Below are 17,979 nucleotides of genomic sequence, written 5' to 3'. Positions count from 1 at the left end.
ACCTCTAACCTTTCTTGGTTTATTTGACTTGGCTTCTATACGTGGGGTTGTGGGGTTTTCATTTGCTTTGCTAGTCCTTGTTGAATGACATATGAGAAGTCAACTGTTAATAGGAATGATTTTTTTATGAATGGAGTAAAAGTGAATGGAAAAATGTAAAGTATGGTTTGGGATATGAGACATGCTACATCAACTAAATCTCTAGTAGTACATACTACAAACTGACTCAAAATATGACGACACTTATCTAAAGGAAAATTATGTCACGCAAGGTGCGAGGCAAATAATAAAATTGTTAATGCTATGAAGTGTTATTACATCACACTTAGTCTCTACCATATTCACAACTTGATAAGAAGCCAAAACACCATGTTTAAGCAAGAAACCTATACATGAAACTATAGCAATGCAACTAACCAAAATACCATGACCATGGGTGTGAAGGCGTACTGTACTATTTGTAAGTAGATGTATTGTTTGAGGTGTAAGAGGTAGGAGTTGATATACCATCGATGAGACATCTGAAACCAACTGAGCAATGAACACTGTGAGGTGAGAGATCATCATGTAACTGAAGGAGAATAATGATGAAGGCATGACTGTGTATCTGAAAGGTATGAGCATGGCTGTTCATCAGAACTGGAACACCACACCCGAAAAATGTGGCTCAGGTACTAGTTTCCATGTGTGATCACCATCTTTCTTCATACCATATGAGTGGCAAACGCCGAGTATTGAAGGTAGCTTGTGATAAAAAATGCAGAAGACAGAAGTTTAGACAAACACACGGGAGCTCACAGGTGCATATCACCAGGAGCTCCCACCAGCAAATGCATTCGCTTCACTTTATTCATTAATCATCAGGAATTAAATAGATACATAGGCAAAAACAGATTCCTAATTAATAGGAACTGAATGTCAAATAAAGAGCAAATCATAACTACGTAACCCATTTTCCATTAATTTCTAACATCCCCCCTTAATGGAGAAAGGGACATAAACAAGATTCAGATGCAAGAACCCACGCTAGATTTGCACCTTCAAGAGGAATGAACGGTTGTTTGAGATCCCAACTAATGAATGCAAGAAAACATAAATGGACGGAGAATATGGAGAGAATGCACGATGGATCTAGCTTAAATAAGGATGGTGGCTCCTCCGAGCAACGCTGCTCCAAAGATGGCCATGATCTTCTCTACCTTAGCTGTGGCGGCGGCTCCGCTTTTTGGTGCTGAAGCAATACCTGGGCCTGCGGCGAAGGGGCTGGAGGCTGGAGTCTCAGAAGTATTCGATGAACACGGTGTTGGGGCTGAGTTTGGGGTTTTGGCAACTTCCGAGGGGGAAGAGACCGGTGGAGACGCTACGGGAGATTCAGTCGTTCCCTTGGGCGTTGCGGCAATGGCAACTTCCAAAGGGGCAGAGGCCGGCGGAGATGCTACTGGAGATTCGGTCGTTGCTCCCTTGGGGGTCGCGGCAATGGGAGCCTGTGCTAGTGAGGGAGCATTTGCCCCTGCTCGCTTGGGCGTCGCCGCAATGGGAGTCTCGGCCTGTTCTGGAGCCCTGTATCCCGCAGCTCTTGATGCAGGACTAATAAGCACAGCAAGACCAAAGTCTGAGATACAAGCATTTCCACTCTTATCTAACAAAACATTGGAAGACTTGATATTCCCATGGGCCAGCTTGGGAGATTTACACGAGTGGTGAATGAAGGTCAAACCACGAACTGCACCCAACGCTATTTTCATTCTCGTTGTCCAGTCAAGCGGAGTTCTCCCAGGACCACGATGCCACAGATTTTCAGCAGACTTATTTGACGCCATCAAGGCTTGCTGAGGCGTACTTTTCACATCCAACTTGTAGAGTCCTCCTATGCGAATACCTGTAGCAATGGGCTTCATCTGATCCAACAAATCTTTAATAATGCAATAAGATTTAAAAAATTCTACCTTGAGGTCCTGATCTGTAATCTTGGACACAGAAATTAGGTTCTTCTTAATGCCAGGAACATACCACACATCAGATATATTCATGATCTTACCATCAGGCAGAGTAACAAGGACATCTCCATGTCCCTTGATCTCGTATCCACTATTATCTCCAAGATAGACTTTTACTCCAGTGTTGGATTCTTTAAAATTTCTGAACCATTGCTTTTTACCTGACATATGCGAGGAGGCTCCAGAATCCACGATCCAAATATCTGATTCATCCTCCTCAATAGCAGTGTCACCCTCGGCCATAAATAGTCTAACATCCAGATTCTGATCTGGGTCTGTATCTGCATCTGCATCTGCCAAATGACCTGCATGCCTTTTCTGATTGTACCTCTCTTGATTTGCCTTCTTCTTGCGACAAAATTTAGCAATATGGCCTATCTTACCACAATAAAAACATTCAGGAGCAGAGTCATTTCTATACGAGGTCATACCTTGTGGTGTCATTTCTGATGTGTTGCCCCTCCTCTGATCAGCCATCGCTCTCCCTTTTGGCTTGAACTTTGTTATCAATGCAAGATCTGGATCTTGAGGCTTGAGAGACGACCTCCTTTCCTCTTCATGTAGCAGAATTCCAGTAAGCTCTTCAAAACTTGGAGGCTTTTCCCTTGCATTCAATCCAGTTATAAACATCTGATAGTCATCTGTCATACCGTTCATGGTGATTGTCACCAGATCATCATTTGCCACGGTTTGACCGATATCAGATAGTTTATCTTTAACTTCCTTTATCCGAGATAAGAATGACGAAACAGACTCATTCTCCTCCATCTTGATTGAGAGGATCTTCTTCCTGAGGAACAAGGTTCGGCTGGTGTTCTTGATTTCATACATGTCTTTGAGAGTTGTCCAAATCTCATTCGCTGTCTTGCAATCCCGAATATGAGGGATGATGCAATCTTTAACTGACAATTTTAGTAGGACCTTTGCCTTCAACTCCCTTTTTTCCCATTCTTGAGTTGTTGCATTCGTTCCACCATTTGCAACAGTTGGCTTACCTTCATCACCGATGACAATGCTGTAGGTATTCTGACCTTCAAGCAAAGTCTGAAGCTTAAATTTCCAATTTATGTAATTGGAACCATCCAATTTGCTGCTTTCATTTAAATAATCTGCCATCTGAGAATTCATCTTGAAAAAACAGGTTACCCTGGCAACTTAAAACGAACAACTCTCGATTATCACAACAATCCACTACTACAACACACGAGCTTCTCCGCTCGACCTCCCAACAGCCTCCACGCTCAACCTTCGAGCTCCTTCGCTGCCACAGTCCACCTCTGCTCTTTGGGTTTTCGGCTCTTACTGGTTCCTCCCACCACGACTCACGATCTATACAGAAGATCGCTCCATGCTGCCACCACAGGAGAAAGGCAGAAAGGTAGATCCCTTATATCAATGCTTCTTTGCAATACCCAAAATCAGGCAGATCCCTCTCAACTTCTTATAGCAGTGGTGCTTTGATAGATATACACTGAGTATATCAATTCGAGCATCAACTCGCTCCAATACTCAAAACCTCCTAACAGATCTGTTCATATCTTGCCAAAACCACAGACAGATTCCTCTCAAGTTCTTATAACACCACGTGCAATACATCAAATCCACTGCTGACAACCAACAATTGGCGAGGGCAACTGTAAAAGCTAGTAGCTATGTCTACTAATTCCCACATCAAAATAGCAACAACTCCAGATGATGAAAAAAACGTGTGACATTGACAGATCTGATAGAGTCCTCTCACCTTCCACAGACAAAGATGCGAAAAACGCTCTCAAACTGCACTGGATCTAAATATCCAACAGCTCATAATCCAATTTATCTATCCATGTAACTGGATTGCCATTCACAAACCCGCTGAACCTCTCGTAGATGCAGGCAGCCACTCCAGAAAAGCTCAGGCCTCAACACTCCCCTGGTAAAGGATTTGGTCGAGAGCCCAAACGATATTTCACCCTTTTGATCTGTTCTGATATATCCTCAAACTCTGTTATTCCTCTATTCGAATTTCATACAAACCGTCCCTGAAAAGCATTAATGCCACGGAAACTCTCTTCTTTTGTAAGCAGCACCCGTCAACTAACACTCACAATATATCCAACTTCCCCATATATTTTCTTTACCAATCTCAACTACTAAAACTCTGCTTCTGTTGTGTTCATAAGAGCACCAGGGCTGTCACCAGTTGATGTAAAAAAGACCTCTCTCTCTTCACCTTCTTCACAAATGCTACAGGAAACCCATTGGTTTACTAAACAAATCAGATCCCTATTTTCACGTCAGATCTCTGTGCTTCCAACTGATAAGAAATGCATCCTCCAGCTCCTTTCAGAGAGGCGCAGCGCTGGCCATCACAATCTGAATGGGCAACAGATCGTAGCCTCCTTCCAACGTGTTCTTGGCAAAGGCAGGAACTATGGGAGGCACGACAAGCGCCACCGTAACCTTGAATCTCTGCACCAGATCCAACAGGCTCCCGATTTTGAGCTTGTGCATGCCGAGAATAGCAGACCCGGCCCTGAGCGAGAAGATATGAAACAAAGGGAGTATGCACAACCAAGCTGGATTTGTTAGAATGCACAAACGGTTGCAAAACCCGTGAACTTGATCAGACTGGATAGAAACCAGAGATCCGCCCCAATCCAGATCTTGAGTCTCTTGACGATGGAAAAACTAAGAACTAATCTTTTATTTCCTCACAACACAGGTTCAGATCTAGCTCTGATACCATGATAAGAAATGCAGAAGACAGAAGTTTAGACAAACACACGGGAGCTCACAGGTGCAGATCACCAGGAGCTCCCACCAGCAAATGCATTCGCTTCACTTTATTCATTAATCATCAGGAATTAAATAGATACATAGGCAAAAACAGATTCCTAATTAATAGGAACTGAATGTCAAATAAAGAGCAAATCATAACTACGTAACCCATTCTCCATTAATTTCTAACAGCTTGATGACTTTCAACAATTTTAACATACTTGTATCAGATATTCTTGCTCTTGCCAGCAGGACTAACCCTTACTATGCTGTATACTTGTGTCACATATTCCTACCCTTGCCAGCTGGAGCAACCTTTATTATGCTCGGAGGACTGCGCTAAGGTAAGGCCTGTCTGCACCATGAAAAGTCTGGGACATGTTGGCCTCCTCTGTATTTCCTCCATGGCCTCTGGCAGATTGACCATGCAATCTGACTGAGTTTGAAACTCATAAACTTCACCCAGCTTAGTCTCCAGGTACCATACTACCGGTGCAATTTGATTGAGTTTGAAACTCACAAACTTCACCCAGATTAGTCGTCAGGTACCATACTATCAGTCTTCCTGGCCTCTATACAACAGAGAGATCCAACACCATCTTTTGTTGGATAGAGCCTCTATTTCCTTCAAAAGTGATCTGTTCTTAACTAAGATTTCTTCTGTATATTTGAAAGGAGCCATCTATTAATGACTACGGCATCCACTGCCCTTCCTTCCTTAGTCATTACTGCTTTCTTTTTCTCGATGACTTATAGTTGTTCCATCTGAACTAGTTTCATATCCATAATCACACATTGCATGGTATTATAACTTTGTGCTTCAATCATGCCTGATTTTGCACTGTACATTTGTCATATTTTCTTCTTCTTCCAAGATCTTCACATTATTACTTTTGTACTCAATTTGGGGTGGTATTAACTCTGTTAAGCTGGAAAGGCTCATCATATTTGCTATGTCTACCCCTCATTCTGCCTTCTACCCAGATCCTATTTTCTAGGCGTGTTGCATCACCGTTTTGCAACCTTGGGCATTAACAAATGCAGTATGCATTCCTGGCAGTCCAGGAACTGGTTATGCATTAAACATTTGGTCCATCAATCCCAAAGAATAAGCCTTCACGTACTTGCCTCATAGTTATAGGTGGTCATAAATGTGATTCCACTTGTCACAAATGTTCAATTGCTGTCAGTGATCTTCTTCCTTGAATATGTTGAAACCCTGTGGTATAAACCTTAAAAATATCACAAGGGTTTCTAATAATTCAATTTAACCAACTTCATCTTGATACCTTGTACAACCAATGCAATGTGTATTATTTGCTGCAGTTCATAAACAAGTTTTGCAGCTTGCTTATATCAGCTAAATATAATCACTCAGTCCAACGATGCCAGAAACTATTAATCAACGCATAAATGCAAGAAATGTCATAATTGTGTTCATGCTTCAATTTTCCATATGATTTCAGAATTTGAAGCCTAAACATCATACTTTTTTTTGCTAGTGAAATGCCCTCTTTTTAGTCGGGGGCTATGAAACTCCTGATTCCGTACGATGGGACACCAGGCACAACAACCATATTAACATAATCTTTTCTCTACATTAACACAGCCCACAAATGTGTGGGGCACACCTACTTGGGGTTTGAACTTGGGTTTTTGTGGTGGCAAGTGCCCCCACTTAACACTAAATCATAGCCCGATGGACAAGCCAAATTATCATAAGAAAGGGGATAGTGTTCACATAGTATATAGCATTCATATTATAAAGCTTTCATTTAGACAATGCCTGTACAGGTATGGCATCTAAAGCTGAAGAAATGGGCATTTACCATTCACTCCCCCTCTTGAATTGTTTGGTGGAATCCTTCTAGGAAGGAGGATGTAGATAATGGCTCTGGTAATTGGGACTTATGAATGAAATAATAAATGGCAAGACTGAAGCAAAAATCTGTAAGTGGCTGTTGTAGGCTTTCCATGCCACCAAGGGAACAAGGATATAAAATAAACATGGAGTTATGTTTGAGCCATGATCTCTGCCACCACAAATTTAACAAAAACATTAGGCCTATATTCATTAAACTATAAAAGTAAACTAGATTTATAAAATTTGAATACCTTAAAGTTCTCCATTCAGTCCTTTCTCGATGTATTGATACATCTTTTAAGCTCCTTAATTTTAAATCACAAAATTGTTTTCTGTTTTGTAAATCTATCTTTTTCTTCATCATTTATTGGTCTCTTTATACCTATGCCTTGGATATTTTCATGATTGTCATCCCTTGTTTTACACCTTTATCCTTATATATGCAACCTACATGTGCTTATTGACCTTACAATTATATCTTCTGCTGTGCAATGCATAGTTCTTTATTTTACCATGCTATTGTTGGCTTCTACAGCCCCATCCCAATTTTTTGTTTTTTAAATGGTCATTGGACAAGACTAGTTGAACTTTGAAACCCGTTTTGTTGTGAAATTCAGGAAAAAATCCCCTCAATAGAAAACAAAGCTGTCTTAGATACTTGTTATGGCTCATTGGAGCAAGTCATTTCTTATCAAGCTCACTGCTTCAACCTCTAATTATTGTCAACAAATATACAGAAAAGATGTTAAGATCTACAAACACACTGGAACAGGTAACTAATGGCAGAATTGGCTCGTAATATAACATGGGAAATTTGCAGCGAAATATCCATGGAATGCAAGTTGGCTATACATCAAAGGTTGAATAAAAGATTTCCACTGCAGCATGTCCATGCTACCAGATATGCCAATAAATTGTAATCTCTTGTAGTTACCAAGCCAAATGAATGAACTAAAGTCTTATCCACAGACAACAGTTATAACTGATAAAAATTGTGGACGCAGACAGAGGAAATGCATAGTTTATCATGCCTTCAGTGAAGTTTTTACATGCTACGTGACTAGTAGGGAATGATCTATTTTACCTTCAGCTATGATTGCATTCATGTTTGGCTACAGCACAACAAAAGCCATATAAAGTGCCTCCTCTCAGTTCAAGATGGTGGCTATCAAAAGGCACCACAATTGGTTTTTTGATCAATTTGACTCCAAGATTTTAAATCTTAAATTTCATGGTTTACATAATACTTATATTATAACACAGTCATTGCCAATTGAGTTTCCAATTGAGTTTCCCCTGTGAGCTGAGCCAGCACAATTGTTATAAGCACATGCCAAAGTTTGGTTTCTTTGCAATATTTTGTAAGAGCCTAGAGTTACGCTCAATGGAATCGTGATTCCTGCTTGTTTCAAAAAGAGAAAAAATAATACCCAAAAGAAAAAGTGGGGTTATATGATGTGTGCCAACTAATCTAATTTAATGAATATAATATATGCATTCCAAAAAAAAGAAATCATTCTCACATTGTCAAAATGGAATATCAAGTGTTGTGGAAGATTACATAGGAAATAACACCCCCCTGTATCCGCATGTTGTAGGAAGTAGAAAAAGAGCTAAGTACCCATGATAAGAATGTAATCTGTCCCATTGTCGTCTTCTAATGTAGGGCAGTAAACTTGCAATGTTAAAGCTATATTGGTGTCAAAGATATTTAATTTCAGATGCTCTCTGGCCTTCCCTTATTACTGATTATGTGGTATTTTTGATTCCTCATCATATTCGCTCTGATATTTTCAGTTTCATTCATATTGTGCCATTTAATGATCTGTCTATAATTATTTCGCATGCTTCTCAATGGTGTTAGTTTTCATTTTATTCACATATCCTGTAAATTTTTTTAGAGCACTTTCGTAAGATGCTTTATGGATTTCAACATGCATGCATTTGAATTCCTTTTGGGTTTCTAGCTCTTGTTTTTTCCCTGTCTTACAAATTTCTAGTTTCAAACTGAGCCGTTTGACTTCCATATTGTTTTTAGTTCATCCTGCCATATGAAACCTTCATGGTATTCATTTTAATTGTTGGTCCTTTGATTTGCAGCACCCAGGGTTTGATTTCTCCCAGGCTGAGTTTACAGGGATCTGCCCTGACCCTAAGACATTTATGGGGGGCATAAAGCATTGAGTTCTAAGACTTATATTCTGCTAACAGCTTGTATCTCTGTGTTAGGAAGTGTCCAAACCAATTATAGGCAATACTAGTTGATGTTGATGTCTTATCTGGGTAAGTTGGGATATCTTACAAATTCAATTACGGTATTTTTTGTTACAAAGAATTAACAGAGATTATGCTGAAATATCATATTATGTTAAAGTTTATCAATTCATGTTATAGTGTTTTCTATTATTTATTTAGGAGTATCAAACATTCGTAAAAGTTCTTTTACGGGGACATGAACAGTATTATATGTGTTCCACTGATGGTCTGATATCTAGTTTTTGTTAGTTTTATCCAGTCAGTGGGGCTGCAAATATTGTAACTTTATTATTATTTATTTAGGACTATCAAACATTCGTAAAATTTCTTGTCCGGGGCCATTAACAGTATTATGTGTTCCACAGATGGTTTTATATTTAGTTTTTGTTAATTTTATCTGGGCAGAGCTGTAAAGGTTGTAATTTTTATCTCTTAAAGATTTCTGCTCGTTTTAACTCTTTAGTCACTAGGAGCAATATTTTACGAATAAATCATATGTGGTTTAAAGATTTCTGAGTCACTAGAAGCAATATTCATTGTAAGTAGTTAAAATCATTTTTGATTTAATACATCAACAGTAGAAGGCAAAAATTTGGTCTTTAGAGGTGTCCATGATGAAATTCAAGCTTTTGGGAGGGCCAGGGCATGTGTCAACAGTTCTTGCCTCCTTCTAAGAAACCAGTATGTATAACCATTCATTTTTTTTTCTGGCTTTGTTGAAAGCAATTTTATTGAAGAGATAATTATAAACCAACTCTACAGCACATATGGAAATATAAAAGCACTAGTTGCTTGATACAGGAAATGGGTATGTGCTGTAAACGTGAATCCCAGAATATTGGAAATGGGGAAACATGATATTATATATATTATATATGATGATGATCATCAAGATGTGCTATTTTATAAATATTTCTTCATTATGAAACTTTGAAAGGAAGTATTATGAATAAATGAGCAAGGGCATTTAAATAACCAACATAAACAAGTGACGAGTTTCAATTTATTAGCGAACCCATTTCTATGTTACATTTCACATATTATTGTTGATTACATCCTACCATATTCAAAAACAGCCTTCTGTATGAGGCTATATATGAAAACCAATCCTTATATATGAAGTTACAAAACTGCATGTATTAAACATAGAAATAAACATAAAATACGTTGCTAATTCCTGATACATCATCCTCATCTTTATCTTCTTTAATACGTTGCTAATTCCTGATACAGCATCCTCATCTTTATCTTCATTAAAAAAAAAGTAGAACAAGAGTGAATTGTGGAGTGGGAGAAGTATTTCAAATCCCATTTCTAGGTTCTTCAAAATTCAATGCAGTACGAGTTCATGAGGTAGACTTTAGTTACAATGAGTTTATTTTCAATTTACTGGAATAGTCATCAAAATTGCATGTGTAGTGTTGGAGTTTGAGTTACGTGGAGTCTTTTTCAGTTTGATTATAGGATGAGGCGGGAGTTACAAATTCAGGCATAACGAGTTAAGTTTTCAGTGTTTCTTGGAGAGAGAATGAGTTAAGACAAGTGTTGATTGGAGAGAGAACCTAGAACTCTCAGTGAACTGACAATCAAAACTTGAACTTCTAAATTGAGCTAGGCCTTCTTGCACGCTTGAATTCCATCTATAAAGAGGAGGACAAAAGCACAAGGGTAACCATTTATGTGAAATCATTCTTTGTGTGTGAGGTGCGCAAAATTGGGGAGCTTGTGTGCTAGGAAATATGAGTAGACAAGTGCGCAAGGAAATAGGAGATTTGCGCTAGAAAATAGGAGCCCAAAGGTGTGTTAGGAAATAAAAGTGCACAATTAGGGGCTCTAGTGTGCAAAGAAATAGGCGCAGGGATCATGGATTCTCAAGGCAAGTCAAGGCTATTCAACATGAGAATAACTGTGTTCTCAAGATAGGTTGTTGGCTGCAAAAATTAAAAAATAAATAATGTTAATTGTAATAGATCCAATTGCTCAAGAACAATCAATAAAATACCACAACAAAGAAAACATGTTTTTCCTTTTGGGTTTTTTGGGTAAAACAAGTGTGTCAATTTTGTGTGCATGTGTTTTTATTTCTAATGTTTTTCCATTGCTTATAAATTGTTAAGAAACTCTGTATCTTAGTGAAAATAAATTTGGTTTTAGTTTTAAGTTCCCTTGTTTTCAATAATTCATCCAAGTAGTTGCAGAGTTTCAAGAAAATTAACATGGTGTCAAAGTATAGTTCAACTTAAAGACCAACACCAAATTGACTAGTCAATGAAGAGAGCAGTTTAGGTTGAAGGCTTACGCTAGAGTTTTGAAGCACAATTTTTGGATAACAGGATGGCATTCCAAGGATAAGGGAAAATCATTGTTTAGAGGGAGCTTCAAATTTCTGCTCATGGAGGGAGTGGATCTTAGTGGTGTTGGAAGTTAATGAGGTGCTAGAATTTGTGAAGAATCAAATAGTTCCACTTCGAGATGCCCAATAGTTGATCCAACATAACAAGAATGACACCAAGGCCAGGAGGATCATTCTTGATGGGGTCCAAGACCATATTGTCCCTCATCTCCATGGGAAGAAGATAACATATGAGATGTGGAAAGTCATCTTGGATCTATACCAGGGTTCCAATGATGTCAGGAAGCTTGCTTTGAAGGACAAGCTAAGAAATAATTGGATGAGTAAGGGAGAGCCCATCATTATGTATCTTTCCAAGTTCACCCAGGTTTGGGATTAGCTAGCTGGAGTGGGCGAGACTGTAGCAAATAGTGACCTTGTGAGTCTTGTGCTTCTGGGACTTCACAAGTCTTGGGAGAATTTCCAAGATCAGTGGAAGAGAAAATATTCCCAGCTGAGAAATGTTGTGGTCAGACTGTGTCCAAGAAGAAATCTGGAGAGGGATGAGAGCTGGAAGATCAACAAAGACAAAGGATGAGGAGAACTTTTCCTCGACAGACAAAGGCAACAAAGCCAAGGGCAACAAGCGCCAAGGAAATGTTGAGTCCAGTAGAAGGGCAAGAAGAAGAAGAAAGATCTGAGTAAGGTCAAGTGCTTCCATTACCATTAGATCGGGCACTATGCCACTAAATGTCCTAACAAGAAGAAGGGATCCAATAAGGATCATGTGGCTGCATCGACTGAGGTAGATGAGTTTTCTTCTCAGTTTGAGAAATACTTCTCATTGATAGCTTGCATGGCAAGCTCAGTAGGTAACAACGTATGTTACATTGATTATGGAGCATCCTTTACATGACCTAAAACAAGGAGTATTTTAGCCAGATAAAGGAGAAGGACATGCAGTTTACATTGAGCTAGAAGATGATGACAAGTACTTGACTAGGGTAGTTGGTACTATCAGCTCTGAGAGGGAGTCTGGGAGCTTTATCCATCTTAGGGATGCCCTTTATGTTTTAGGCCTTAACAAGAACCTTGTTTTGGTTGCTACCTTAGAGGATAAGGGTTATGATTTCATCTTCAACAGAGGTAAGGCTTACCTCAAGTACTTAGCTTTTGGATCAATGAAGCAAATTGGTGTGAGGATGAAGAATATCTACAAGTCGTAGGTTGAGACATGTGTAGCCTTGAGCAACAAGGCAGGAAGTGCGCAGAGCAAAGACGTGAGAGAACTTTGGCATATACACATGGGGCATTTGCATCATGGGGTGTTGAATATCCTTCAACAAATAGCCACATGACTACCACAGGGCATATTTGACCAACATGATGTGCGCAAGGGCTGCACACGTGGCAAGTATGCCAAGTCATCTTTTTAGGGTTGAGACAAAAGAGCCAAAGGGATTTTGGAGCGGGTACATTCAGACGTATGTGGGTCCTTCTCTTCTCCACCCCTTATGAGACACATATACTATGTCACTTTCATAGATGATTATTCTTAGAAGACATGGATCTTCTTTATGAAGAAGGAGGAGGTCTTCTCCAAGTTCATGGAGTTTAAGGCCTTGGTAGAAAACTAGATCGGGAAGAAGATCAAGGCATTGATGAGTGACAATGGTGGGGAATATGTGCCCAATGCTTTCAAGGACGTGTGTTCCAAGGAGGGAATTCAGAGAGAGCTTACAACACCCCATAACCCTTAGTAGAATGGGGTCACTGAGAGGAAGAATCTCCACATAGTTGGAGTGGCCAAGGCCACGTTTCATGACTAGGGGTTGCCTATGTTCTTGTGGGAAGAGGCATGTAACACTGCAGTATTTCTGCAGAACAAGAGTCCACATATAGAGCTTGGACGAGTTACACCAAAGGAGGCTTTCACTGGTAAGAAACTTGATGTTTCTCACTTCTGCATCTTTGAGACTAAAGTTTACTGGCATGTGTCCAAAGAGAGAGAAGAATTTGGAGCCCACAAATGAAAAGGGAATTGTCGTGGGTTACAGTGATACATCTCAGGTGTATATACCATCACTCAAGAAGACAATTATTAGGCAGGATGTGAGGTTTGAGGATGATAGAGCTTTGAGGGAATCTGTGGAGCAAGAGCAGGTTGGAGTACCTAAGGAGGAGCTACTTTCTCCCAAGCAGGAGCCTCAACCATTATCACAAATTGAGTCTCTGCCAAGTGGCAAGTGGGCAATACAACAAGATGACCAAGAGTCATTTCAGGATGAGAAGGAGAGACCAAGACGAATGGAGACAACCATTCAGTCAGTGACTCACAAGATAGGGAGGAAGAGAGCCAAGTGGGCCGAGAGGTTGATTCAGGAGGCCCAAGAGCGGGTTGAGACTCCTAGCTCTATGTTCAGGTAGAGAAAGCAACCACAAATGTACACCAAATATATGGCATTGATGACTAAGTTGTTGGACACAAAGCCTTCTTGTTATGAGGAGGAAACCTCTCAGTAAGTTTGGTGGGATTCCATGGTGGAGGGATATTCCTCCATCACAAAGAATGATTTCTGGGAGATTGTGCCACACCTAGAGGGAAAATCAGTAGTAGGCTCGCGTTGGGTGTAAAAGGTGAAGCATGGAGTAGATGGGAGTGTGAAGAAGTACAGGGCCAAGTTTGTGGCCAAGGGATTCTTGCAGGTTGAGGGTATTGACTATGAGGAGACATTTTCTCCAGTCGCATGTTATTCATCCATCAGGGCGATTTTGACACTTGCAACTCAGATGGGGTGGAAGATCCACTAGATGGATGTGAAGACAACATTCATCAACGAGGTGGTTGAGGAGGAGATTTATATGGAGCAACTAGAGGGGTTTGAGACTTTCAGTAGAGACACTCATGTTTGTTTGCTAAAGAGAGCTCTTTATGGGCTCAAGCAGACACCAAGAGCATGGTACAATCACATTGATAGCTACCTTCGAGGATTAGGCTTCACTAAGAGTGAGGTAGACGTCGACCTGTATTACATCATGGTTGGAGGGATTTCACTCATTCTAGTGGTCTATGTTGACGATCTTATATTGATTGGAGCACACAACTTTATCCAAGATTGCAAGGCGGATCTTGCAAGCGAGTTTGAGATGAAAGATATAAGGCTTATGCACTATTTCCTCACACTGGCGGTATGGCAGGGTAGTGGGGAAATCTTCTTGGGATAAGGGAAGTACACTACAAAGATTTTCCAGAGGTTTCATATGCAGGATTGCAGCCCATGACCATGCCTCTAGTAAAAAACTGGAGGAAGGTGGATGCTAGAAGAGCATAGCGAGTAGATGCTACATTGTACAAGTAGCTCATCGGGTCATGGATGTACTTAGTCAACACATAACATGATAATTGTCTTGCAATGAACCAATTGAGCCAATTCATGATGGATCCTACCAATTTTCACTAGGTTGTTGCGAAGTCTGTTTTGAGATATCTAAGAGGCACAACAGATTATGGATTATGCTACAGACATGTTGATGGAGTGAGGCTGGAGGGCTTCACAAATGCAAATTTGGCAGGGAGCTCCATAGATCGGAAGAGTACTTTAGGTCGTGTCTTCAACATTGGTTGAGCAGTTGTTTTCTGGTTCAATGGGAAGTAGAGATCAAGTGCACTTACTTCAGCAGAGGCCGAGTACGTGGTTGCCAATTTGGTAGCATGTGAAGTTATCTGGTTGAGGAAGTTGCTTGTGGGACTTTTCAGGCGGGGGATGGAACCCACTATGATACACCGTGACAATCAAAGTTGCATTAATTCTTCTGAGAATCCAATGTTTCGTGATCACTCCAAGCATATCGAGATCAGGTATCATCATCTCAGGGATTCTATACAAAAAGGGATAGTGAAGCTACCGTACATTCTAACAGAGGAGAAACACCATATATCTTGACCAAGACATTAACAAGAGGCAATTTCGTCTATTTCAGAGATAAGTTGTACAAAATCCCTTCCTCGCTAAGAGGGAGTGTTGAAAATGTAGTGATGGAAGGTCTTCTGGCTTCTGCCTTAGCCAGTGAAGACCATGAATTTGTCTGCCTTTAGTATGAGTATGAGTTCATGAGGTAGACTTTAGTTACAGTGAGTTTATTTCTAGTCTATTGGAATAGTCGTTAAACTTGCTTGTGTAGTGTTGAAGCTTTAGTTACGTGGAGCCTTTTTTAGTTTGACTACAAGACGAGGTGGCAGTTACAAGTTCAGTTAGAACGAGTTAAGTCTTCAATGTTGATTGGAGAGAGAATGAGTTATGACTCCAAGTGTTGATTGGAGAGAGAACAAGTAGAAATTAGTTAACTCACAATCACAACTCAAACTTCTAAATTGAGTTAAGCCTTGTTGCATGCTTGAATTCTATCTATAAAGAGGAGGAAAAAGGCACAAGATCGAACATTCTTGTGAGATCATTCTTTGTGTGTGAGGTTCACGGAATTGAGGAGCTTGTGTGCTAGGAAATAAGATATTTGCACTGGAAAATAGGAGCCCAATTGTGTGCTAGGGAATAAGAGAAGCGCGTAAGGAAATAGGGTCTCCAGTGCGCAAGGAAATAGGAGCAGGGTTCAGGGATTCTCAAGGAAATTAAGGCTATTCAACAAGAGAACAATTGTGTTCTTAGAGATAGGTTGTTGGCTACAAAAAGCAACATGAGTTGTAACAAATCTAATTGCTCAAGAACAATCAATAAAATACCACAACAAAGAAAGCAGGTTTACGCTTTTGGGTTTCTTGGGTAAAACAAGTGTGTCAATTTTGTGTGCATGTGTTTTTATCTTTGGTGTTTTTCCATTGCTTATAAATTGTTAAGGAACTCTGTATCTTGGTGAAAGTAAATTTGGTTTTAGTTTTCAATTGCCTTGTTTTCAGTAATTCATCTAAGTAGTTGTAGAGTTTCAAGAAAATTAACTCCTCTTGAGTGTTAAGCTGAACAATGAAAAAACCTTTTGAAGAAAAGATAAATGTCACATTTTTTTTCTAGGTTGTAAATACCCACTGATGTAGTGCTTCAGATGTTAGCCAAAAACCATTAAATCTGCAAACGACGGCCCTAGATTGTAAAACAGAAGAGATGGTTTACCTCTTTATTATTGACCTCCAATGTTGGCATTTGATCAAATATTTCGACAATATATGGTCATGGAATGAACAAAGGCTAATTTGTTGAAATGGTCCCTCATACCATGCCATATGGGTGAAAGCATGAAGACAGGTTATACTTTTGGGCCAAATGTGGCGATGAAATTTCAAGTTTTTCCTCTTTTATCGAATTGAAGCTCTCAAAATTCATATAAAACACTGAATTTTGATTCGGAGTAAAAAGACAAATTGTGGAGAATTTTGTCATTGTCCTAATGATATTTTTTGCAAAAATATTTAGTGTCGTATAATATGTCAATTTTCCATTAAATGAAATGTTTGTCCTTGCAAATTTTTACACATCTTAAGAGGTATGCGTGTGTTCACGTAGCATAATTTAGTCTAATATATATATATATATATATATATATATATGAGCATGATATATATATATATATATATATATATATATATATATATATGTGAGCATGATCTACACGAAGAGAGTTAAATTTTTTACATTAAAAATTTATTTTTTTATGCAAAAATATATTTTTTATTATTTTTCAAAGTTGGCGAAGTAATATTTCAATTGCATTTCAGAGACACGTGTTCACGTAAGGTTTTTTTTCAACTATTTAAATAAATTGAAAAACCAAAGTACCATTTTGAAGAGGATTCATAAACGAAGATAGTGGTATTTGTTGAAATTTTTTTGCTATGTATATTTTACTATTGATTTTTTGTTCAACCTCCTTAAAACAATTCAAAAAAAATTCAAGCATTATGTTTAAAAGAAATTAGATGAAAAATATCATATGAATTCGAAAATGTCAAACTCATATCCCATTGGATAGAAGATTTCTTCATGAATCCAACATGATCAACTCTGCCACATGAGGACAAATTTAGCCCTAAGTATGCTAGAGTACAAAATGGAGTTGCAGAAATTTTTGCTGAAGGGGTGTTGAAATCGTTGATTTTAGAACTTAAGAGGCTTGATCGAACGCTTAAAGTGCTCGATCGAGCATCTAAATTTGAAATTTAAATTGCTCGATCGAGGGTTTCATAAACCCTCGATCGAGCGCTACGGTTCGATCGAGCTATTATGCTTGTTCGAGCCTCTATATATATTTTTTTGAATAATCTAAAATTAAACTTTTACTTCATTTTAAAATTCCAAATATTATTAAAATTTTTGTTATAATATCATGTAAAAACCTTATTAAATTTAATATTAATATTAAAAGAATATTATTTTTATTATATTAAATTAAATGATAAAATGATATTAATATAAAAAATTAATATTAATATATTTTTATGTTAATATTAAATTTATTAATTTTGGATTAATATAATAAACTTTAATATAATATAAAATTTATTATATTATAATATATATTAGCACAATCACATTAATAAATGCGGTTGATATACACCATAGGCATCAACAAAAGAGTCAATAACACAAAAAGAGTCAATAACACAAAAAGAGTCATACAAGTTCACTCAATATATATGTTACTAATTTTATTTAACCTAATTTTTATTTTTATTTTTATTTTTATTTATTTTTTTTAATTTTTTTTTTAAATCTAACATAATAAAAAATAATTTTAAAATCTTTATGTAATCATAACCTATA

At 38.4% G+C, this 17,979-nt stretch overlaps 1 protein-coding gene across 2 annotated transcripts in view; it reads left to right on the top strand.

The window, feature by feature from the left end:
* Positions 1 to 9,031, top strand: part of LOC149203683 (uncharacterized) — a 28,295-nt gene extending 19,264 nt beyond the window's left edge. For both annotated transcript variants that reach the window (XM_089400232.1, XM_089400231.1), the window contains exon 5: positions 8,722 to 9,031. In XM_089400232.1, coding sequence (XP_089256358.1) covers positions 8,722 to 8,805 — 84 coding nt within the window. In that variant the 3' untranslated portion in view covers positions 8,806 to 9,031. The remainder of the gene's footprint in view (positions 1 to 8,721) is intronic.
* Positions 9,032 to 17,979: the final 8,948 nt, after the last annotated feature.

The sequence above is a fragment of the Pinus tabuliformis genome, chromosome 2_1, assembly GCF_031772625.1.
Source record: "Pinus tabuliformis cultivar Carrire ecotype Pingquan chromosome 2_1, CPIR1, whole genome shotgun sequence".
Lineage (NCBI taxonomy): Eukaryota > Viridiplantae > Streptophyta > Pinopsida > Pinales > Pinaceae > Pinus > Pinus tabuliformis.
Note: the sequence above shows the minus strand (reverse complement) of the source record. Positions and strands in the feature narration are given on the sequence as shown.